Source organism: Lissotriton helveticus, chromosome 2_2 (assembly GCF_964261635.1).
Source record: "Lissotriton helveticus chromosome 2_2, aLisHel1.1, whole genome shotgun sequence".
Taxonomy (NCBI): Eukaryota; Metazoa; Chordata; class Amphibia; order Caudata; family Salamandridae; genus Lissotriton; species Lissotriton helveticus.
The window spans coordinates 116,389,443-116,414,729 of NC_136060.1; the positions used below are offsets into that span (position 1 = coordinate 116,389,443).

At 41.7% G+C, this 25,287-nt stretch overlaps 1 protein-coding gene across 4 annotated transcripts in view; it reads left to right on the plus strand.

Annotated features, from left to right (window-relative positions):
* The window catches only part of CLOCK (clock circadian regulator), a 1,757,788-nt gene that overhangs the window by 948,731 nt on the left and 783,770 nt on the right, over positions 1 to 25,287 (plus strand). For all 4 annotated transcript variants that reach the window (XM_078678181.1, XM_078678183.1, XM_078678184.1 and 1 more), the window contains one exon: positions 14,961 to 15,079. In XM_078678181.1, coding sequence (XP_078534307.1) covers positions 14,961 to 15,079 — 119 coding nt within the window. The remainder of the gene's footprint in view (positions 1 to 14,960; positions 15,080 to 25,287) is intronic.

A 25,287-nucleotide genomic window follows, 5' to 3' on the forward strand; every position in this document is an offset into this window, starting at 1 on the left:
TTTCTTTCTGTTCGTGTTGTGTTCCTTTCCAGGCGCAGCGCCGGGACGCCCCTTAGCTGTGGGCAGCTGTGCGCTTAAAAATGGAGTTAACATAACATAACATAACTACATGTGTTATTCTGACTTTTAAATATGTGCACTTTTGTACATTTCTCAGTCGTACTTCTAGAATTTGCACGTTTTAGTATTCTTGGGTTTTCACACATATTAATACTTTATTAAAACACACACATGGGTGGATTTTCTCTGAGCAGATTTTGTTTACTAAAGTCGTGCTCTATCAAATGTAACCTCTACACACCACAAATGAAACTTGAAAATGCTCATAAATATTTGGTATAAGAATAATCTAAATGATATACGCTTTGCTCATTAATCCACAAATCCGTTTGACTAGGTTTACTGAAATGTTCATAACATATCGCACAAAGGCACTGCTTTAAATTCTTATCCTTAAAATATGTGTGCCTTTTTGATTACAATTCGTTTTTTACTGTTTAATTATTTTTCGGTTCCCACTGGTGTTTATTCGAGAAAATAGTACAGTAAATTCTAAAGAGACAGAACATAAATTCTTGATATTTGAAATTCCAATTGCTTGCAGCTGATATAGAAGTGCAGAAACTGATCGATATACAAATTAATTTTAATTCTGCCTGTTTTGTAGAATTCCTAGTTAAGTTACTGTTCTTCAGTTAAGTTTTTCATAATATATGACCGAAGGGATCTACTTGTACTGTGAGCAGCTCTGCTGTTTGCACAAACTACAAGTTTGCTTGAAAATTCTCTGTTCTTTTTTTATGATACAGTGCAGTACTAACAGGGTTTCACCTTATTGCACACAAGGACTTTCTGCCCCCGTATTTGCAACATTTGCAGTTAAGTAGAACCATAAATGAGTGTGGCTTAGGTTGAGTACAGAGTGGAAAGAGGGAAGGGGTGTCCCTCTCAATTGCTGCTGTTAACCTAACCACCAAAAGTCTGACTCCTTATGTACATGATTTATTCATGCAGATATTTCACAGGAAAGACAAACGGTAATGGTTATAAATTCTAGAAGAACATGAAATCGACATATAGGGGTTGATTCCGATCCGGTAAAAAGCGCTCCGAATTGCTGTTCGGAGCGTTTTTCCCGTACGAATCGTACCCTGCAACGTCCCCCATACGTACGGCGAAGTACGATCCGTACCAGTAGCTGGACTCCGTACGAATCGTACAGGGACGGTACGAATCAAATCCCCGTACGAATCTCCCTCGGAACCCGCTGTACGCGACATCTGTACGGTTCGCGGCTGCTTTTTCCGAACCGGCAAGTACGATTCATGTTGGGTACGCACCGTACAACCCTTTTTCTACGGGAGCTGAAAACAGCCGTAAAAGCAGAGTTCGCCCCGAAACAGGTACGGAATGCCCCCCCCCCCCGGGTACGGCGCGTACCCCCCCATGATCACAGGGGTACGGTGCGTACCCCTGCGATCACGGGGTGTACGCACCGTACCCCGCGATCTTGGGTTGTATGCACCGTACCCCATGTACGCTGGGTGTACGGTGCGTACCCCATGTCCGCTGGGTGTACGGTGCGTACCCCCCATGATCGCAGGGGTACGGTGCGTACCCCTGCGAACATGGAGGGGTACGCACCGTACAGTGTGTATGTGAAAGTGCGCTTTTCTGTACGAATCGCCCTTACCTGACGTGGACCGTACGAATCGCGTCCTGATACCCCGGTCCGGATCGTACTCGTCGAGTCGTACGGTGTGTGTACGAGTCGTACGGAAACGGCTCCGGATGCGAATCGTACGGACGAGAATTTTACCGGATCGGAATCGGCCCCATAATGTAAAGTATGTACATTTTGAAGAAATGTTCAAGGGCTTTGCAGAATGACTTCTGCCTCCAAGAGCCTAATGTTGAACTACAAACCCAGAGACTCAGGAGCACATTACTTGAGCGTTACAACCAGTGCTTGCGTATTGTCTAATTCATTTGTTTTTTTTCAAAGAAACATGCAGGAGGCATGCAAGGCAACTACAAAATGTTCTGAAATATTTACGTGTAAACATTTTTATAATTTTCGTTTTACTGCCATGTGCCTGAAGTGTCAGTCATCCCAACATAATTTGCTGCATTTTAGAGAAACCTGATTTAAAAAAAAAAAAAAATTCAGTAGTTGACAGTTTATGAACATAAATATTTGCAGCATTTTGGTGTTTTTAGTGTAAATTTCGATTTTTGCATGCCTCTTGTGACACTTTCAGCCACACTTTTTTGTAAACATTTGAACAGGAGCAGTGCTCGGATATTCAGTCCTGATATTTTAGTCCTATTGTGAGTTTACCAAGAATTTACAGCCTACCCATTGCTTACCTTCATTGTCATTGCTTCTTATTCCATCCCTGATCATGCTTTTTAAGCCTGTTGCTTCCTGAGCCTGTCATTGCTTATTTATTCCTGCAACACACTCGTCACACTCCTGGGTCGTCTGCTTTTGTGTTCCTTTACCTTTTTCTGCAGTCTTTGCCTGCTCCATTGCTCTTGTGGCTTCTGTACCAGTAAATGCTTACCTTTTTGCTTGTTCTTCCCGCTCCAAAGTTAAATGTATGCCACAAGTTTTTTTCCACTGCGCCCTGGATTCTATGTTTTTATGTTCACTTGACCCTAACCTCGGTCTTCCTCCCTCATCCATTTATTTCGTGACACTTCGAGGTATTGTTTTCATTTTCCTTCCCACTCAATGCTCCAGCTTTGCTTCTTTTAAGAATTATTTGTTTCCCATCTGAGCTCATTTGCTTTTACGTGTATTTGCTCCTCGCTTTTCTTACCTTTTATCCTTTGGGGTTGCGCTAACTTTCAACTGTAATGTTTTTTTAAATGCTTCAGTTTAAAAGTTTTTCACATGTCAACAACCGTAATGCAATACCAAGCAAACTAAGTTCACCCAGAAGGAACACCCAGCGGCGAAGGGTCTCCCTTACATGTTTCAGAAGGGACATTTAGCAGTGTATTGGTGCCATTGCAGCCTGTTGGACACCTTCGTACACTAAGCACACTTATGCTCCAGCATAGCTGCCAAGGTTTCAGATTGCTATGTGTGACATTTTCATAATTTCATTGTAATTATGAGTGACATTTTCACGACGAGTGACACTTTCTCACGATAACATCAAGCAATTTAGACGAGGTCAACATATAAATAATATCAGAAATTACACCCGCTTGAGCAACAAGAAACTAAGAAGTCACTGAACTAAAATACGCTAACGGCTGGCAGCTAAAAACTGAGTAGAGCAGAGTTAGGCTGCATGACTGCACAGTTCTCAGACTCAGTACACTACAGACCAGGGAGAGCTGGCAGCTCAGAATGATTGAAGTATTAATGCTATTTATTAGTAGCAGCGCAGCCATAAGTTAGCAGAACTACTAAAACACAGATGCCATAGCAAAATTCACCCACTATGGGCATTCTGGATCCTCCTTGCTGCCGGCAATCAATCAAGTCAGGATGCAGAGTGCTTAATTTGTAAAATATGAAGTGCAGGTGCTCAATTGTTTTTAGGAGGCCACACCCACTTCCCTCGGCTCCACCCTCTTCTAACAGTGACTCCACTCACTTACTCTAGTTGCTTCCCCACATCCTCAACTGGCACTGCTGACTCAAGTACCAGAAAACTAGCACGTGGTGGCAAAGGTTCATTTAGTCCCTCCCTTTGTAGCCTGCTCTGGCTCATCCCTGCCTTTCTCTCACCTCTAATTGCATTTCCCTCCCTTTCCAAAATCGCTCTGCATCGTTTTCATTGCCCTGGCGTCCCTTCTTGTTCGTGTTTCCATTTCCACAGGAAGCCTTTTCATTGTGGTTTTACCTGCTTTGGTGTTATGCAATATAACTTGGACTGCACTTTCAAATGTGCATCACGCTGCATTGATCTTGTGCACTAGCCTGCCCCCTGACCATGTGAACATACTGTGTGCACAAGTGACAAAATCATCCATCATCCCCGGATCGCCGCTACTTTGAACGGCGCGGCTGGCAGGCTCAGCTGGCCACCGGCGGGGCGGGTCCACGATGACTCGGACGGTGGTGAGAGTGGGCCTCAGAGGCTGAGCAGAGCCAGTGCGGGTATGCTGGGGTGTGGTGTGGTGGCAAAGCAGTGAATGTGCTGCTATACGACAACGCAAGCTAAGTGAAAGAGGCTGGTGTAAAGCATTCACCCTTTCACCCTCAGTCACACAGGAGCTAAAGGCCATTTTAGCAAACAGCCGTGGCCGTCTTTGGTTGAGGGTTGAGCCCCTGCTGCTGAGTGCAGACCAGGAGACTACTCATGCCCCCCAGCATCAGCGCAGCCCAAACATGGAAGGAAGTGGAGTGAGAACCTGTCGGGCTGGGTGGAGGCATCAGTCTTGCGGGGTCTCGGCCAGCCTGGATCCTGGCAGCTCCTGGATTCCCGATAATAAATATTACGCTTCCCCCCCCAATTTGGGGCAGGTCTCGCAGGTGAATGAATGGTTTTAAAAACAAGCGCCTAGCTCACAATAGCGCCTCCTTCACCTCTGAGCATACCCAGCACTAAGTCTAAAATGAAAGACCGTCACGCCGGCACTGCATGTGAAGCAAAGTTCAAACCACCTGTCATTACCAGAGGGTCTTTCAGCCACCCTTGCACAATTATCCTCCAAATGTAGCTGGATGCGGGGGATAATGTTGATTTGAGTAAGTCACTGCAGAGACTGAGTGCCCGTGAGAGACACGAATGACTGCTTGGGAGGGGGCCCCGCCCTCGGGAAACCAGTGTGTGATGCTTCAGCGCTGCGGGCTGCCCCTGTGTCCCACAGGCGACTCCTGTAACAACAGGTGCTGCTTGGGTGCACGACACTGGCTTATAAACTGATGCCTTCGGAGCATTTCTTAGAACTATTTTTTTAAATATATGAAATGAAAATAAAAGTAGCTCCTTCTACCTTGGCGCGCATTATAATGTGAAAAAATTATGATTTAAACAAAACAGTAATCCTGTGCCTGTGGCCTGCATGGCCCTGCCTCACCTAGGCTGCGCAGCTTTATTTATTTAAATCATGAATGATGATCCGATTCGGCCGCCGGCGCCAGCCTACCCCAGGCCATCATGAACAGACGCCTGGGTAGACCAATCAACATAATGATTAAAAAACCTGACCACTGCGACCAGTAATCACCGTCACGGCGCAGGCGGCCTGCCCTGCCCCTGCCTCATCACCTGCGCAGATTTAAATCGTGTATTTATAGGCCGCGGCGCTGGCCTACCCAGGCCATGCCACACTCGCCCGGCCCCTCACCTGGTGAGCAGAGCTATATGCTGCAGCGTCGTTCAAGCAGCTCCCGACACTTTAAAAGACGGCGCTGGTTGAAGTAGTAGTGATCAACACAACCCGTGGATACTACTCGGAGGCGCGGGTATGCTGGGGCGGGCGTGCCGAGGCAAAATTAAAGCGAATGCGCGCGCATTCAAAATCTGCGCACGCATCGCTGCCTCTGCCGCGCAGAGCCCCAACCCCTTAGAAGACGACCTGCCCAGCCCAACCCAAAACAACTACTACAGTGTCCCGCCCACTAGGCCTGATCCGGCCGGAATTCTTGAGACAGACTTTGCATCAGTCAACAACCAGTATGACGCGTCAGTAAAACTTAAACACATCAGCACAGCACACGCTCTCTGTGTGTGCCAGCCCAGTGCCACGTTACGCGGCACGACTCATAAATTAATTACTGACGGCAGGACAGGTGCACTTAATGCAGCATGATAGACCCGGCCCTGATAATTAGGTGCCGGTGCTAAGCACCGGCAAGCTCCGGCTCAAATTAAGCCCATACGCACCTCAGCTGTAATGCCTCCAAGCCTCAACACTAGTAGACTCATTGCTACCCCATGTGCTCGATTCTTGCCTGTTCAGTACTGCATGCAGTACCGTGAGTCGTACTCACTGTGCAGAGGTCATCTGAAAGATAGCAGGTGCACCATTCTAACCTAAGCTCTTCAGAGGCATGGCTCTGGCGTACTGACATGAGACCGTGACTGCAAGCCTCGTCAGCCGGCCTTTGCTTTTTGAGAGAATCGTGGTAATACCGGCAGGAAAGGCAGCAGGTGGGTTGGCACAACTCTGCAAAATTAACTCTAACAGCCCTTACATAGAAAAAGGCTTTAGGATTTGCATTTTACTTACTAATGTTATTTTAACATGTAGCACCAAAATCTACAGTCGGAAAACAAAAACCAGCGTGAAGTAGGAGCTGTTAAAGAGTGCAGCAATTGGGAAACAGGCAGCTGCACGCATGGACAGCAAACTGACCCCATTCGACAATATAATGTAAACAAATAACAACAGCTCTCTTTCTCAGTGCAGGCAGATAAAAATGCACCCCGAAAACTTTAGTACATAGTTTTTTGCATCCAATAACTGTCACGATGCAAGAACGTGCGGAGATCGGAGGACGTCCTTTTTCACGCACTCCATTTACTCTGCAAGCGTTAAAAAGACAAGTTGACCATCGGATGTTCTCACACTTACTTGCGAGCCAGGCCGTTTCTAGGTGTTTTGCCGCCCTAGGCGAGAATTGAAAAATGCCGCCCCCTCCCTTTTACTACCATCATTCTCTCCCCCTGTCATCCAGGCTAGAAGAATGATTGCATTAGATATAAAAGAAGGTATGATACTATATTGTTTAGGCTTTAATTTACATCCGCATAACGCAGAGCTGCCATGAAAATAATTCAAGCGTCTGTAAAACTTGCTGTTACATAAAACGTTATAAAGGTGGCCAATGCCACGTGGGACACCTTCAGCTAATACATTCCGTTGAGCCACTGCCCGATGCATTCGGTAACTTACGCCTTTTTTTACCCGTGTGGGTATGAATCTACAACCAGAAAGTGCCCCCTCCCCCCCCATAAAGTAATGTTTGGATGAAGGTGTCACACCTGGCACAATGCCACTAATCCCAACACAAGTATGGTAAATGCAACACTCAAGTGCCTCAGGCCACAGGTTGTTCTACCGAGAGCTGGTTCGTAAGTACATTGGTTGTTGCGATTATTTCGGACTTCACAGCAGAAGTGATTGTTGCTGCATTTAGAGCAGTAACAGCCCTCAGACAATGAACAAAGGCTATTGTAAATCGAAATAAAATCGATTGACGTTATTTGTGTCGTCGCGTTAAATCTGCAATCGACCAGTCTACAGAAAGTATTTCTAAACGTTATGTATATTTAGCTTCGTATTTATGTCAAAATATTCTATCACCTCATATTCTCTACCATGCTGATTGGGATGTCCTTCTTCCTGTACTAAGCGGGTTTAGCCTAAGAACTGACTTTTATGCTGCATGGCATTTTTGAAAGTTCAAATAATTAATGTGAAAGTAAAAAAAAAAAACTTTAAATAGCTTGATGGGTCAATGCACGTGTTTCAGAAGGATATGAAGAAGAGCTTCCCTACAGACAGCAAGGGGTCGTAGGTTTGAAGCCTAGTTTGGTCAGATTAACTCAACCTTCCATCCTCTCATGCTTGTTGAAATGAGTACCAGTAATCTCGGCTTTAACTCATCCTTTCATCCTCACAGGCTCGATGAAATGAGCACCAGTAATCTCGGTTACTTAAGGTGATATTTGTTAGTTGATAAAAAAAATCGAGTTTGTGAAATGGTTATTTTATTTAAACATAACCACTTTTCCGTTCAGCAGCGTCATTTTATGAAGGGTGAGCAATAAAAACGCTGTAGAGTGTCAAAGGCTCGGCAGAGCGATCTCTGCCGAGTGACGCTCAAATGACAGGCTCTGTGAACATAGGAAGTGTTCACTTTATTGCAACTTTAAATTCTGGGAATGGAATTTTGAGACCATAATCTAGAAAGATGTCTGCAGAACAGAATAGAACCATATCAAGAGGCCAGGGACTACTGCATCTTCACAATGATGGAAACGTGTGGCTTTTGTTCACCTTTGTATGGTGTTGTGTTTTAGAAGACAGATGCCCTGGCGCACAGTGGGAATAAATCCGCCCAAAAAGTAGTTCCCTGCCAGGTATGGGTAAAATGTTTCCCTCTTTTGCCGCCCTAGCCCTTTTGCCGCCCTAGGCGGCTGCCTAGTCTTGCCTAATGGTATAAACGGCAGCACGGAATTTGGTTTATGGGCTGACCGCCTGCCTCCTCAGAATTCGTCCGCAATTTATCTCTCGACTCCCTTGGCAATGCCAAACGTGCCCCCCCAAGCCCTCTCGATTCACTGAGGTGCAGCTCAGAGTGGAGCTGCCAAGTGGCTGCCTGTATCGGCCCCCGCCGTCCCTGGGGTTGGGTCACCTGATCAGTGATTTAAATTCACGGCCGCGGGTGGTATGAGCAGGCTGTCACGCAACGTAGCCCGGCAGCCTCACAAACTTTTAACTGCGCCCCAATTAGGATGACGTGACGTCACATCCCGTGGAACTAAAGAGATTCTTTCACTGCATCAATCCTGAGTCCTGGTGGTGACGTCAGTCAGAACAATGCTGCTCCGCAGCGGGAATTTCAATCCCTTTATTAATAAAGCATTGCAGCAGCCAGCGAGTTATCAGCTATTAGCTCAGCCAGCCCCCCAAGCCTGCCGAGAATAGCGCACACGCAGCGGCGGCGCGCTGCCAGCCAAATTTAGTTTAGTGATAGCAGCGCTATAACAGCCGAGGTAGGCACTATGCCTATTATGCGTGACTTTGCATTTCTGTGCGGTGATGCGGACCACCACACTGAACTGCATTAGTCTAACGCATGATGCGTGTTACTTAGCAGGGCTGCTCCAGTATGTTAAGCAATACTCCGTCTGCAGTGCACCTCCCGATCTGTGGGTGTGTGCAAAACCTATGAATAACATGCTGCGTGGCTATACACTTATAGGATCTCGAAGACAAACGCATAGATAAGACATTATCATTTACAATGCCAATAGCTCGAAGTCTTTCAAATGCGAGAGCTATTGCATTGCAAATGAAGGGTATTTTTTAAGTCGGTCTTTATGTTTATCAAGAATATTTCTTGGAAAAATAACATCTGATGGGTATTATTATGTTTTTACTTGCATATCTATATCTTGCTAAAGGTAAGCATTTGGTTAACATCCATGATGCTTTGCTTTAGACATGCAAGCCTACAGAGCTCTCAAGTTTAGAGAATTCTTAGAAGTGAGTATTAATTATCATTCTTGATGCCATTGCAGGCAGTGAGGTCACATAGAAACTGACATCAGCAGCAATACGAGAAGTGAAATTATAAAATGAAAATAAATGCAAAATGCATAATACCAAATGTCAATGACTAGACTTACAAAAATAATGGAGAAACATTCTGAATGGACAAACATTCTGATGGGCCTCTTCTGTTGGGATTGCTTCCTGATGCCGTTTGAGATTGAGGAAGCTGCACTGCCGAGAGCAAAGCTCCTAATAAAGTCACACTTATAGTTTAGGGTCTAGCCCTTCTCACCAGGTGTACTATTTAGCCTGATATGAATGCTCACAGAACATATGAGCCAAAGGTGTGTCTCACTGACAATGATTGAGACTTGAGGTCATCGAGCCATATTTTCAAAGTTGTTTCAACTGTGATCAGATAGTCCCAACCACGTGCTGCAAACACTCTAAAGCATACAGCAGAAGGAGGCAAGTCATCTAGTCAGAAAACTGTAAGTGACATGTGCACAAATAGGGAGCTAGGTAATTGAATCAAAAGCAGGCTCGTTAGATAGCCCACAAAGCCATCCAGTCATCAGCAAGGGACTGACCCAAAACCCTCTCTATGTATTTATTATGTGTTTAAAAAAATAGATCTGCATTCAGGCAGCTAAACCTGTCTGCAGCCAAGACAAAACAAGCATTAATTACCAAAGCCCGCAGGCCTGGCATTGCCTTCCACCCGTTTGGCTTTATCACTTGTTTTGTCTTGGTGTTTGAAAAATTACTAAGGGAGCTGCTGGGCCTGTGCAAAAATATTTTATGATGTTGAAAAGCTTGGTACAGGTAAGTACAATAATATCGACTGAAAAATATCGATGTAAAAAATATTGACTTCAAACATAAATTTCAATAAATTAATTTGAACATATTAATAATATTAACAAAATAAATGACATTTAATATATATATATTTAAACTAATTATAACAAACTTAATTTATTAAATATAAACACACAAAAATATTTACATATACATATATTTACTTAAATACATTTTATTAACTATTATCTTTATTTAATTTATAAACTTTTTAAATTATATAAAAATAAAATAAACACATATATAAATCATTTAAAATAAAATATTCTATATTTAATTAACACATTAAAATATTTAAAACAATAATGAATATATTTAATAACAAAATAAAAACATTAGTAGTTAAAACGTTGGATAGCGAAGGGGTAAAAATTACTATTCCCACTCCAGTGAGTGCAACAGTAGAAAAAGCGCTGGGTAGCGAAGGGATAAAATTTACTATTCCCACTCCAGTGAGTGCAACAGTAGGCAATGCGCTGGATAGCGGAGGGGTAAAATTTGCTATTCCCACTCCAGTGAGTGCAACAGTAGGGAAAGCGCTGGATAGCAGAGTGGTAAAAATTACTATTCCCACTCCAGTGAGTGCAACAGTAGGGAAAGCGCTGGATAGCGTAGGGGTAAAAATTACTATTCTCACTCCAATGAGTGCAACAGCAGGGAAAGTGCTGGATAGCGGAGGCGTAAACATTACTATTCACACTCCAGTGAGTGCAACAGTAGGGAAAGCGCTGGATAGCATAGGGATAAAAATTACTATTCCCACTCCAATGATTGCAACAGTAGGGAAAGCGCTGGATAGCGGAGGGGTAACATTTACTATTCCCACTCCAGTGAAGGAACAGTAGGGAAAGCGCTGGATCCCAAAACAATAAAAAATAAAACCATCAACATTTTTATTAAATTTAATTTCCAATATTAACATAATTAATATATTAATTTAAATATATTATTAACAAAGATAATAAAAAAGTAATTACCAATTATTTAACACTATAAAATCCACAACACACACCTACAATTAATTACATAATTAAATTGAATAATTACACATTAATTAATGAAAATTAACGTATTAATATTTATTAATGAATCAAGAAAAAATTATTTATTTATCACCTTTCATACCATTTACACATATTAACACCAAAACACACACTTAAAATTAATTACACTATTACAATTAATAATTCCTAATTAATTGATGGTAATTAACTTTAACGTATTTAATAATCAATAATGATTTTTTTATTAATTACCAACCATCACACAATTTACACATATAAACACCACAACACACACCTAAAGTTAATTAAGCACTTAACCTAATTATTTAATAAATGACTAATTGAAATTAATTAACAACTAATTATTAAACTATTATTAATTAATCAAGTAATACATTATTCAATACATTTTATAAAATTAAATTACTTCCCACCCTATTCCCCTATAAACCCATAACCCGCTATGGAACTAAAAATGCAGAATTAAACTTAAAATAAATTAATAACAAAAGACCTTGATATTTTTAAGTGCATTGCATGGTTTAACCACATTAGAACATGGTTGGAGAGGCTTGGATTATCACACTTTTGGAGCAATCCACTTGCATTAATGCCGGGGTCTAGGAAGATTTTAAAAGTAATTTTTTGGGTTTATATGGACGATTATAGAACCAACCAATGATATAGCAAATGGTTCCTTGACTAAAGAATTTCTTCCGTTCAAATTGGGCCCAAACTTTGAAATCTTTCTGAATGAAGTAAATCCACCAAAACATTATATCTAAAGTTTAGATATGGAGTATTAATGCTAAAAAGCTCTACAGCAAAGTGTAAGAAAGATAGTGATGACAAATGCACCATGTGCACTGAGAAAGCCAGGGAGGATATTGTGCATGTTCTGTTTATCTGTCCTGCTTATTTGATCCCGAGGAAAAGATGGATCAAACCTTTCTGTTTAAATGTTGGTGTACGATCATGCAGAGTTGCAGAAAGAATTTTAAAGACTGATATGCGGCAGGTCTTTGTTTACCTTATTAGTAGGTTCCTGCTAGGAGTGTATTTCCTCAGGAAAAAAATTGGTGAAAAACTTTGAAATCAATTTGAGAACCAATATCTTAGAAAAGAAAAAAAAATGAGGACTTTTATTTGATTTTATTGTGCCTTTTTAAATAATTTTTGCATGTTCCTAAATCTTGATTGACTCCTCCCCCCATCAATAGAAATGTACATATTATCCCAATTTATGACTGTGTTAAGATGCCAAATATCCTTTTTAAAGCTGTGACTTCATTTTATGTAACTTTTATGATACAGTGTATCGAAATAAAGATTAATTGAATTGAATTGAAATTAATAACTAGTAAAACTCTAAAACATATAACAAACAATTCTCATTAAAAATACTAAAATGCAGAACATTATTAATAAATCAATATTTTTGTAAACTATATTTTTGTTAACGATATTTATTACAAAGATAATTATGAAATCGATATTACTTACCTGTCAGTCGATATTCTTGTCAACTATATTTTTGTTGTAGATATTTCTTCTCCACAATATTTTTGCGGCGATATTTCTGTCCCACAATATTTTTGCGGCAATATTTCTACTCTGCACCCACCCTCGTAGGTGTACATTTGTTTAGTAAAGCAGAGGGGTTTTGGGAGGAGTAAGAATGGGTTATGTGGCGGGTTATATGGAGAAGTGTGGCTCACTGGTTAGAGGAGGCAGACCTGGAAGCAGAGGTCAGCCCGGGACCAGGGTTCAATCCCCGGCTCGGCGAGGTCTTGAGTCCTAAAATGTCCATGGACTCGACAATTCCCACTCCGGTGCCTACTCGATTCACGGGTTCACACTCTGCGACTCTGGGCAATAGCTTGCTTAATCTCCACATCGGCCCCCCGCGGCGGGATGCCTGGCTTTCACCTTGCGGATACCCTGCCGGGGTTATCTCACAGGGGAATACCAGGACGGGTTCCCTAAACAAGCGCTTAGAAACCGCTTGGTGATTTGCGCTATATAAATTCCTGTACATTTACATTTATGCGAGGGCTACAAAGGGGATTATGGACCAACAAAAGAGTAAGCCTCTTCCTATTCGCAAACTGCACTTCTCAAGCTATTACAGTGAAAAAAGACCCAAAACAGTCGTAAATGTACCCTGGCTCAGACCTGGAGTAATGCAAAAAACAAAATAGTAAATTATAAATAAATATTTAAATATTCAAATTTAAAATGTAGTTATTTTTTACTTTAAAAATAAATGTAGCTTTAATATTTTATAAACATTATAAATATATATGTTATGGATATCATTTACAAATAAATTCATTTTATATATGATGTTTAGTAACTTTTAATACATCAATATAAAAACATTTGACTTTATGTGGGTTTAATTTTATTTTTATGTTTTAAAGTATTATACTTATTATACTAAAGAATTAAAATATAATTTAAAATGTAGCTAATAGTATCTTAACAACTTAAAAAAAATGTTTTTACAAATATATACATTTTTCAACATTAGCATTTAATATTCAAAATATTTTTTTGATACTTTAATTAACTTTTATTTCCCTACACCTTACCATATGAAGATCTCTGCCCTGACTGCAGAGGTCTCTGGCAAATGTGCGGAGCATCAAATACGATCCTGAAGCAATTACTAGTAGTAACTTTACGGTCATAGGTGAAGTTTTTACTCACTTCACTAAGGGGGATGAGTACATGTAAGTCTACACGTTTAAGTAAATCTACACTCTTAAATGATGAATAGCCAAAAGTTCAAAAGTTTCTCTGACATGTAAGAGTGCCTTTACATGTGCAACTTTACTCACTTGTAATGTTACCTTTTTCATAGTCCCCATAATTGTAATAAAAAAAAACAAAGGTTTATGGCTAACACCATATCTACACATACATATTATGCATGTATAAAGGAGACATGCATACATATTATGCATGCATAGAGGAGCTTTGCATCCGCCCTCTTAATTATTTGTGTTGCTTCTGCCCACCACTGCATACAACATGGGTTAGCCCTCTTAAGTCATTGGCTCTGTTGCAATAGGAACACCTGCATTTTGCCTGATCAAGTGCACACCCACCTAAACACATTCCAGGTTTGGTCAGCTGGTACTTTACTTTGCTAATGTTTATTTCTTTCCTCTCTTTATTGGTTTTTACTTCTTAGTGATCCTTCATCAACTATGTCTTCAGGTTTCAGCAATTCAAGTCAATAGTACTTTTTTATGAATCCTATTTTTCTGGGATGCTCACCAAAATGTAAAAATGTTGTGTGTTCTAGGTACACACACCTTTCATCCATGCTTCTATTAAATTATATGTTGCAATAAATTGTTCTCATTTTAAAATATTTTGCACACTTATGGCCATCATGTTTAGGCTAGAGCATGTTTTAATTTTTTTTCCTTCATTCTCTTCTCTTCATGTGCTTGCAATAAAATATACTAAAAAAAATAGCTATCGGACCTCTTTGCCAAGGGCCAGAACTTTTGCCTTTTTTAATGCGTCACTATTCCTACAGTGTTTGGGCCAACTGAGTGATAATAGTGTTTTGAAATCTTAAAGTGAAAGTTCAGTTCTGTATGATTTTCCATTTTTATTTGTCCGACTGATCAAATGTAATTCACATTACTTTTATAAATCATATCACTATTTATCATCTGGCTTTTTAATTTATTAGTTTAATTCTGAATATTCAAAAAACACATCGCTTTTTATGGGGATCTTTGCATTGTATGAATTAAATTCTGGTTTTCAGGCTGTTGTAGTATTATAGTAGAATAGCACCTTCGCTTAACACACAGATACATTTCCATTAATGTTGCTTGTTAATCAGCATCCTATTTTTCCCTTTCTTATTTTTTGATTCAGTGCCTATTTCTTCATGCAATGGTTTTGAAGGAGTGCTTCAACGATCTTTTCGGCCAACATATGAAGAAAGAGTCTGTTTTGTAGCTACAGTGAGGTTAGCTACACCACAGTTCATTAAGGTTTGTTTACATACTATCCCTACAAGTTGAGTTAAAAGTGCATTAGCCTTTATGCATTAGTCTTTATAGATGTCTTAGGTAGCCATTTACATTACTTTATCTTCATGCTGGTTTTCACAAATCATCATAGAATAATAAACTAAATATAATTTATTAACTGTGTGCTACAGTATGTGTTAAGGCCAAGGCTCTTTTTGAAGTTAAGAGAACTGGAGGAGCTCACAGGATCCCTTGGCTGACTGAAATTAAATCAATATTAATTGACATGGGGATGGGGGAGCTATGGGCTAACCCTGACACTGCTGTATTCCCACCCAAAAAGATTTTCAGGGATATGTACTGGGCCAGAATCAAAGCCAAGAGGCATGAATCCCTGATAGGTAGTTCTATGTCTGCAGCCTTTCTTGTTATTAAGGACGATTCCTACCTGGAAGAATATTGGGACACAATAACGAAACCCCTAGACCGTAAACTGTATCACCAAGTTTAGGGTAGGAACTCTTCCGTTACGGGTGCTAACAAGCAGATGAAACATCATAGGTAGTGACAAATGTCCATTTTGTGTAGATCAGGTTGAAACGATTGATCACTTCCTTTTTGTCTGTCCGGAGTACCAACAGCCCAGACGGCGGTGGTTAAGACCTGTCTGCCGGGCACTGGGAACCACATCTGCACTGGCTGCAAGTAGAATCCTGAAATCGGATACCTCCACTTTGGTGGTAGTAGGTGTAGCCAAATTTATGAGCTGGGCATGGATACTCCGGATGCGTAAGATTAGCCCCTAATTTAGTGGTGGATGTAATATAATCGATTGGCTTTGGCGTTGGAGGTAACCCCTGTGGGGCTTGGGTCTGATTGGAGTATACCCCTTTTTTTGTCTCTTCTTTTAATTATTATCGTGATGTCTAAGTCTTTTGCCATTTTGCACATTTAATACCTTTTAATCCTGGTTTTAGCATTTCTATTTATTTCTATTTTTATTATACTGTGATACCAACTTTTCTACGTATGAATTGGATGTAATGCTGGATTTTTGTATAGTATGTCTTTTATGAGGAAAATTCGAAATAAAGACTTATTGACTTGACTTGTTATATATATATAATAAATTAAACGGATGTCCAATATCCATAAAAGGTTTCATTGCATTGAGAACAGAAGGTTTCAGATGTGATAAAACCAAAAGAGCTATTGGGATGAAAGTAATAATAATAAGTAATATATATTTTGTGGATCACAACAAATCATTTTTAAAACAAAAGTTATGTCCTTGTTTGTACCCCAGAAATTGTCAGAGCTCCTAGTCATGTCCAAACAGCTTGAGGCATTCTAATCAACATGTTGGAGGTTAGACTTCCATAGTCTGGGTTTTTAGGTCTGTTGCCCACAAACATTAAGGTTTACTTCCTCATACCTGTCCTTCATGGGTGTGTGCCCACACCTTGAAGAAACACACCCACTGCTTATCTAACAGAAAATAGTTTGAACTCTTCCGGGCATACTTAGGAAAGTCTACTACGGCTCATAATCCTTTTGGTTTGTTTTTCTTGAGTGGAAAATAAGGATTTGAAGGGATAGTCTTCTACCTTTGTATTCCTGTCTTTGAAAGTGAGTTCCTACTTAGCTTTTGTGCCATTTTCTTTTTGCTACTGTTTGTTTCTGATGTGGACTGTGCCTCTGTTTTTGCTGGCTTCCCAGCCATCTCTGTGGGACTCAATAGATGGCTGAGGATTTCCCTGAGACTGAAGTGTTTGTTGTGGGCCCTACTTATGACTCTTCACTTAATGGCAGGTGAGATGAGTGCCTACTATCTCTTACTGTGTTGCCAGCTAGGCATGAGCTTTCACATTACCTCTTTGCTTGGCCTTGTGAGATGATAACGAATAAAATGTGCGGTGTGAAATATGCTTATGGCAAGGAGATGAGGAGACACTGAGAGGCATGTAGCAAGTAGAGTATGACATTAGGGTAAACGTATATACAAGGAAACAAGAACATAATCCTTGGGACATTTATGTAGGGGATGCATTCTGATGTTTTACCTGCCCTTCTCTAGCTGTCTGCTGGCTTTTATTCTGAATTGCCACCAGGGCACATAGTAGAGTTGATAATAGGCACCCTTGCCGGGTACCTCTGGATATTGTAATGAGAGGAGTTACCATATTGCCAACTCTGACTCAAGCCACCAGAGCATTGCACAAGACCCACACCAGCTGCAAAAACACATCTCTAACCCCAAATCGACTGACACTGCCCTCATAAATGCCCACTCCACAGAGTCAAATGCTTTTTCTGCGTCCAGGAAGACCATAACTACTTTGACCTCTCGGTTAATGTTCTGAATAGCACCGAATACCGTTCTGAGGTTATAGGTTAGGCATCGCCTAGGAACAAAACCAGGCTGCCTGGGCTGATCAGTATTGGTACCAGGGGGCCAGACGATTAGTCAGTATTTTAGCAAACACTTTAGTGTCTACGTTTAATAGTGATAAATACCTATAGGAGGAGCATTTGTTTGCCCACTTCCCTGGCTTCAGAATAGCTTCTCACATGGTAGGGGGCATCCTATCAGCCTCCACCATCTCTTCGTAGAGGGTGACTAAATGTGGTATTAGTAAGTCTGCAAATGTCTTCTAAAAAGTCATCGTTAGGCCATCAGAGCCCGGAGCGCTGCCATTTCGCATTGACTGCTGAGCTCTACTAATCTCACCAGGCTCCAGTGGTGCCATAAAATATTCTCTATGCAAGTTAGTGAGCCATGGCATTTGTATATGCTCCAAACAGTCATTCATGCTCTCCTCATTCTAGAATCTAGAGCTATACAATTCAGTGTAGTATCTCCTAAATCTCTGCGCGATAAGCAACGTCTCATGTATCTGACTCCCATCTTCCCCCAGAATCTCGATCATTGTGTCAACTCCCTATTGTGGCGCTGCATAGCTGCCAGGACTGCACCAGGATGTTCCCCCTCGCCATATGTTCTAGCTATGACGTACATGCCCAAATGGTTCACTTCCCTGTCTGCTGTTTCCTGGTACTCTTCTAAAATATCTTATATATCTCACCCCTCAGTTGGTAAGTGCGCTCTAGTCGCGTTAGCCTGTGGAGGCAAGGTCTGCCTTAAACACAGAATCCAGTAGGGAGTATGGGAGAAACCTCCAAGTGAAGGGCATGCAGCTCCTGAGGGGTAAGACCAGGTCTAGAAGTATAGGAGAGTGGTCCGAGTATGTATTGGGAAGTGGTACACAGTCTTTTACGTTAAAGAGCAAAGTGATTTAGAAGCAAGCCAGAAATCTATCCTGGTGTGAATGTCATGAAAAGCGTAGTAATGAGAGAGAGAACCATGAAGCATCAGGGGAATGCCAGCGTCATATGTTTAGCAGGCATAGTTGATCAATAATGTCTTTTATAGCCCTGGCAACAGCTGAAGGCCTTCGAGGAGGGCCCCTGGAGCGGTCTTGGGCCGGGTCCAGAACGCAATTTAAATCACCACCTCAGATCAGTGGAAGATCGGGCCCTTTAAGGATACGTGAGACTATTGTGTGGTAAAAGGGAGAGTTGTCATAGTTCGGGCCATAGACGTTAACTAATTTGACATTTAGCCCTTCTTTGTAACATCTAGAGATGACAAATCTGCCAACTGGGTCCGCATCCAACTCTTGTATAGTAATTCCAGACTTCGAGTTAACCCATGTGAGAACACTCCAAGCATGTGAGGTGAACCCAGCTGCATTGAAATCGCCCTGCAGCCATCTATATGTAAGCATATTCTCTTTTGGCCTAAATGCGTTTCTTGAATAAATGCTACGTCTACCTGGTGGCGTTTGAGAAAAGCTACTACTTGGCAAATTTTTCTGAAGTTATGTAACCCCCTTACATTCCAGGACAAAAATCTAACTGTTTATCAGTTGAGGTGTTGCATTGTTTGGAGAAGTTGTATTTGTCATACCTGCCCTCTCAACGTTTTAATTCCTGCATAACCAGCCAACACAGTGAAGCCTGAACAGTTCTCTTTGTGTTTGTCCCTCTTGCGCTATGCATTCCCTAACTGAGCATAGTCGAAAAAGTACCCACCCCCTCCAGTTAAACAACCCCCGAAATAAAGTACCCACCCAAGCATAGATCCATTAGCAAAAAGTGAGTAACACGCAGGGGCAGATGTTAAAGGCACCAAACTTATTCCGGCATCCGGGATCATGAACACATCTAACATGCTACCCCTCTGGGGCTCTCCAGGGTTCGTTTAAAGGAACTCTATGATTGGACTCAGTAAGACCTGTATGTCTATCAATGACTGCATGGTTGTATCATCTAGGGCTTGCTTAGAGTATTAGCAACCCAGCATGCCACTTTGGCATATATATAACTGACAACCATATCAGAATCATCAACACCTTGGATGCTGGTTATTTGAAAACCCATTGTTCATGACAAGGTCAGCTCGTCATTAGCATTGAAGAGGTTAAGCAGGCTAATCAAACATAGCTATTAGCTACACGGTTCAATTCTCAGGGTCCAAGTGCCTGCGCGGCAGCCACCCGAGTAGCAGCTCTGGCCTCAGCACAGTCTGATGCAGCTATGATTCGATGCAGCCAGATGAGTGTCCAGTGAAATTCACTGAACATCTAGCACTGGGACTTTATCACTGTTGGAAGTTGTCGAGCTTGAGGATTTCTGGCAAGGTCCTCCACCCTCCTGCCTTTGTATGAATTGAAGCTCCTCCCTCATCTCAGTAAATATAAATGCTTTGCCATCAGCTTGTATTCACAATTTAGCTGGGTACATCATGTTGTAATCAAGGTTGAGGTGGCGAAGTTTCCGCGTTACCGGTAGAAGCAGACGTCTTGCTTCCTGGACCTGCTGTGTAAAGTCAAAATATAGGCAGAAGTCCATGCCCTCTTGTCGCAAAGTGTGCAGCTCCCTGGCTTTGTGTAAGGCTGCTTACCCATCCCTATATTTAAACAACTTGGCAATTATGGGCCGCGGAGGGGCTCCAGGGACCGGTCTGGGCGTAAGGGAGCGATGAGCACGATCTACAGTGAACACACTAGAGAATGTATCTCTGTTCAGGAGGGTGACCAGTAACTGTTCGGCAAAGAGTTCCATATTTAGGATATTGGTCAATTCTGCTATTCCCACCAGTCTTATGTTGCTGCGCCGAGATCTCGCTTCCAGATCTTCGGCTTTGGCCTGGACCGCCTGCAGTAGTTTATCCATTTTACTGTGTGCCAGGCAGCTAGTGGGTAAGGAATCTTCCTCCTCTGACACTCTTTTTTCCACCAGATCAAGGCTCTCAGTATGCTTATCTAAGCGCTCTGACATTTTTTCAATGCGAAATGATAAGGCATCTACCTTTTCATCATTCTTGGTCAGGCTTCTTTGCATCGCTGCTAGAATCTGTTTTAGATTGGGGACGTCCGACGTCTCTCCGGTCTTTATTTGTCAGATCTCACTATGGTGCCCTCCTCTGGCACTGACTGCTCCCAAGGAGCAAATAAAGCGAAGCGCTATATCCATACACTGCCCTCTTAGCCTACCGATGCCCGGTTATACACGGTCTAGGGCGTCTAAGAAGGCCGTGTCATACTGCAGTTGTGTGGTGGCTCAGTGCCGTCAAATAACAAAATGCCCAAGCCTATCAGGTTTACCAGTTGTGCCCAGGTCGCAGCAGCAATGCACCTAGGGTTTGCGCACCCCTCTGCAGGCTCACCTCAGAGAAGGCGAAGTCAAATTAGTTGGGGCACCTCTGTCCAGGCCCACACAATTCCTGCACAAGCATGCTCTGAAGCCGCTCCCGCCCAGGCCATGTGTCCCGGCAAGTCAACAATGGTATCAATCCAGTAGGGTGAATGTGGCACAGCGCTCTCTTAGTGATCCCTCCTTCCCCCGACCTCCGGCAATTTTCCGCGCCTGTCCCTGAAGGCAGCCTTGGAGATTTATTACCCTAGGCGCAGCACTCGATTTCCTGGATATCGTAGAAGGAGTCACGACGCAGCTGCGACCCAGGGCGCTTGCGGCCTCTGCATCAGTAAACTCTCCAGCCAGTGGGTCATACCAAGACCTCTCAGGTTAGGCCTGTGGCTTGTGTAAAGGTATACAGTGGGGATGCAGGCTAAACTTCTATAGCAGGGAGGGGGGACGCCAGTCTGGCCGCTCTCTCCTACCTCCACTGCGGTCGTAACTACAGCCCGGCTGCGGCCCAGTCTAAAGCAACTCGCTGTTCCTTCCATGAGGCTGCGGCACAGTCTAAAGCAGCTCCGTGTCCCCTCCGTGAGCAATTGGGCCTCTCTCATCTCGCAGGCATCAGCGAGGCTGGATGACTCTCCCTTCACCACGGACAGAGCAGGCCAAGTCTCAAGACGTCAGCAGATCCGGGGCAAATCTTCCCTCGGCCGCCTCGCTTGCTGCCAAACTACGCAGGCCCTGCTCCGGTCGCCAACCAGGATCCGGAGACGCCACCTTGCAGGATGCCGGGCAGCCAGCTAACCCCTATGTCACAACCAGTAGAGCGTCCGAGCGTACCAGAGTTGTAAGCGCCTGCTTTTTATCCCCAAATGCTGCAGGATTGTGCAGGATAGTAACCCAGATTACGGTAGCTTTACACTAGTGCAGCCATCTTGTAGCCTTGCAAGCTCCGCCCCGATGCTGTACTCTGTCCCACTCAGGGTGACAAATGCAAATAGAACAATTGATGGACAGAATGCAGAACAATGTCATACATTCACCCCAGTACAGAGATCTGGGCCTAAAGCCATCATTTTAATTTGCTCACCATGCCATTCCAGTTTGAACCCAGCCATATGCAAATCAGTCTTGACCCCGTGCCCAATTGGAACAGTCCAGCCCTAACTGCCAGGCCAGGTCCTCTCTGGACTGGCAACAACCATCCGGTTTCATAGTTTCACCACTCATCAGCCAGGATAGCTTGACTCCAGTGGCATGGAGAGCACGGGACCCACGCCTGGGCATAGCCGTCCCACTCGGGGTGACAAATTGCAGTTACACTTTTTGCCCTAAGTGGGATGGGTATGCCCAGACGTGGGTCCCTTGCTCACTGTACCACTGGATTCAAGCTAGCCTGGCTGAAGGGTGACATTCCTTGAAACCAGTCCCAAGATGCTTGTTTCGGGTCCGGGGAGGACCTGGCTTGGCGTTCGGTCTGGACTGTTCCCATGAGGCACAGGGTCAAGACTGATTTGCATATGGCTGGGTCCAAACTGTGGTGGCGTAGTGGGCAAAAGAACGATGGATATAACCCAGATCTCTTGACTGGGGGAGAATGTTTGAATCATTCAGCATTCTGTCCATCATGTGTTGCAGGTACTTTTACATACAGCACTATAGATATGAGATGTCTGCCCTGCCTCTTTTATTAATGGGTTTCAGCATCTCGCATGGGTGTCTTGGTGCTTGTGAGATGGGTTTTTTCAACTCTCTGATCTTGCCTATGGCTCTATTTGGACCCACCTATTTTTTAGCCAACTCCTAGGAACGCATTAGCTTAGGAAGGATAGAGATATGATTACTCACATGAGTCTTTGCATCTCCTTGGTCATGGCCCCTCCCTACACTGAACAATAGTGATATAAAGCATTTTACACTTCACACAGCTGCATAGCTCTGTATATATATATATATATATATATATATATATATATATATTCACTGAAAAAACTAAAGGTTTCAGGCCTGATATAGTTAGGAAATAGCATTTAAAAAACCTTTGAAATTCACTGAAAAAAACATAGGTTTCAGGCCTGATATAGTTAGGAATTAGCATTTAAAAAAACCTTTGAAATTCACTGAAAAAACCATAGGTTTCAGGCCTGATATAGTTAGGAATTAGAAATTCACTGAAAAAACTGTAGGTTTTAGGGGTGTTATAGTTAGCTGTACATTTCACTTTTACAAAACCATTGAAATTCCTCCGATATAGTTAGTTGTACTAACTATATCTCGCGCGCCCGCAATCCACTGCTGATGATGTCAAATATTACATCATTCATGACCTGGTCAGTGACATCACTGATGACATCTCAAATGACATCACTGATGACATCACTGATGATATCATCCGGTGAATGTGGTTTGCTTCGTTATTTAAATATGTATTATATATATATATATAGCAATTTGCATTGAAGAATGATTGGATATATAAATATAAATATCTGTATGGAGGATTTAGTAGCAGTTTGACTGTTTACTTGACTAATTACAGTGTCTCTCTAAAATATTGGATAGTGACTAAACTGTGTGAACATCTGTATCACTTTGTCAGTTGTTGTAAAAACGACTTCTCCAGTTGGTTACTAGCTATTTGAAAGTCTAGTAATTGATTAGTTAACTGAGTATTTGTATGGGAGAGTGAAAGTGTATGTGGTTCGGTGGGAGGTGTGTGACTGCCCAAAGATGTGTGAATAGTTGATTTAGTAGGTATATGACGTTAAGACTACATGTTATAACAGTTGTTTGGGTGAGTGAATATCTTTATGGGTGTGGTGATGAGCAAATATCTCTCTTAATGGTACATGTCCAACAAAGTAGAAAAATAAAAGGCAATGTATGTGTCAGTTGTTGTTTATAAATAAGTCTACATAAGACTCAGTGATTGTATGCGTGACTGTATAGATAACTGTCTACTTGTAATAGTGATTTTATAACACTAAGTATAATTTGCTATATATGAATAGATAAAGTGGTGTTTGTATAAGTGTACAGCTAAGTAAATGTAAGTATGATCCATTGTCTGCATAAGTGAATAGGATGACTTTATAAGTGAATAGGATGTGTGCTGGTGTGTAATGTCGATATAGGTGTATAAGTATATTTGATAGTGTTCTATTGGTCATTGACTGCATGTATGAGCGAATCTGTAGGTAAGTGATTAGATGTGTGTATAGATCTAGGAATCACTGAGTCGGTTTTTAGAAACTTGTATTGGTGTGTCAATGGATTCAAATATGGCACTCTGTATTTTACTGTGAGTGATGAAAGGTTATACTAGTGTATGATGAGGTGTATCACGTGGATGATGGTTTTTTCAGTGAATTTCATAGGTTTTATAAATGCTAATTCCTAACTATATCAGGCCTGAAACCTATTTTTTTCAGTGAATTTCAAAGGTTTTTTAAATGCTAATTCCTAACTATATCAGGCCTGAAACCTTTGGTTTTTTCAATGAATTTCGAAGGTTTTGTAAATGACAATTTTTAAATGTATTAATTGTTATATATTTTTTTATACTGATTTACTACATTTTTTAAACTATTTATTTTTAGATATTTTATTTTTTAAATTACATTGTAATTACATTATACATTACAAAATATACTTTCTCAGAATGAATTACTTCAGTTTAAATACTTTGCAAATAGGCAATAGACATTTAAGTACAGTAGTTACAGTTGTTGCAATGGGCAACACAATTTCAAACACAATGCAACATTGGCCTCAATGTGTTTTTCTAGCTAAATGCAATTAGTTACTTTATGGATTACTTTTCTAACCACAGGATTGGATCCTAGATTCAGTCCTTGGACATCTCCTGTAAACGGTTGAGTAAAAGTGTTATAGTTACAGTAGTGATTTTTAAGGAATAATATTGTATTTTAAAAGTTGAAACTTAGAAATTTTTTCACATAGAATCACCTATGTTATCCTATGGGAGGAAATTCACTTAGCAGGTAAGTAGTGTTATCATTACTTTTTCTTACTCGGTGGTGGATCCTGGTTCCAGCACTGGTGCATCTCCTGTAAACAGTTGAAAGAATGTGTTTAAGTCATAGAGGCGATTTTTTAGTCATATTTTTAGTTTGTGAAAATAGACAGAAACTTTTCTGGTGAAAACCAGACAATTGATTCCTATGGAAGGAAATTCAAGTTACTGGTAAGTATGGTTAGAATTACTTTTCAGGATCAGTACTGGGCTCAAAGATGCAGCACTGAGCTCTCCCCTGATAACAGGTGAGTAAATCTGAATTCGTAGTTCGGCTGCTTTTAGAGGAATTTTTTTAAAGTTCCAAAACTCTACACTTCGAAGAATTTCCAAATGAAACCAGTCAATGTTAGCCTATGGAAGGAAATTCAAGTTACTGTAAGTATGGTTAGAATTACTTTTCAGGATCAGTAGTGGGCTGAAAGATGCAGCACTGAGGTCTCTCCTGATAACAGGTGAGTAAATCGGAATTCGTAGTTCGGCTGATTTT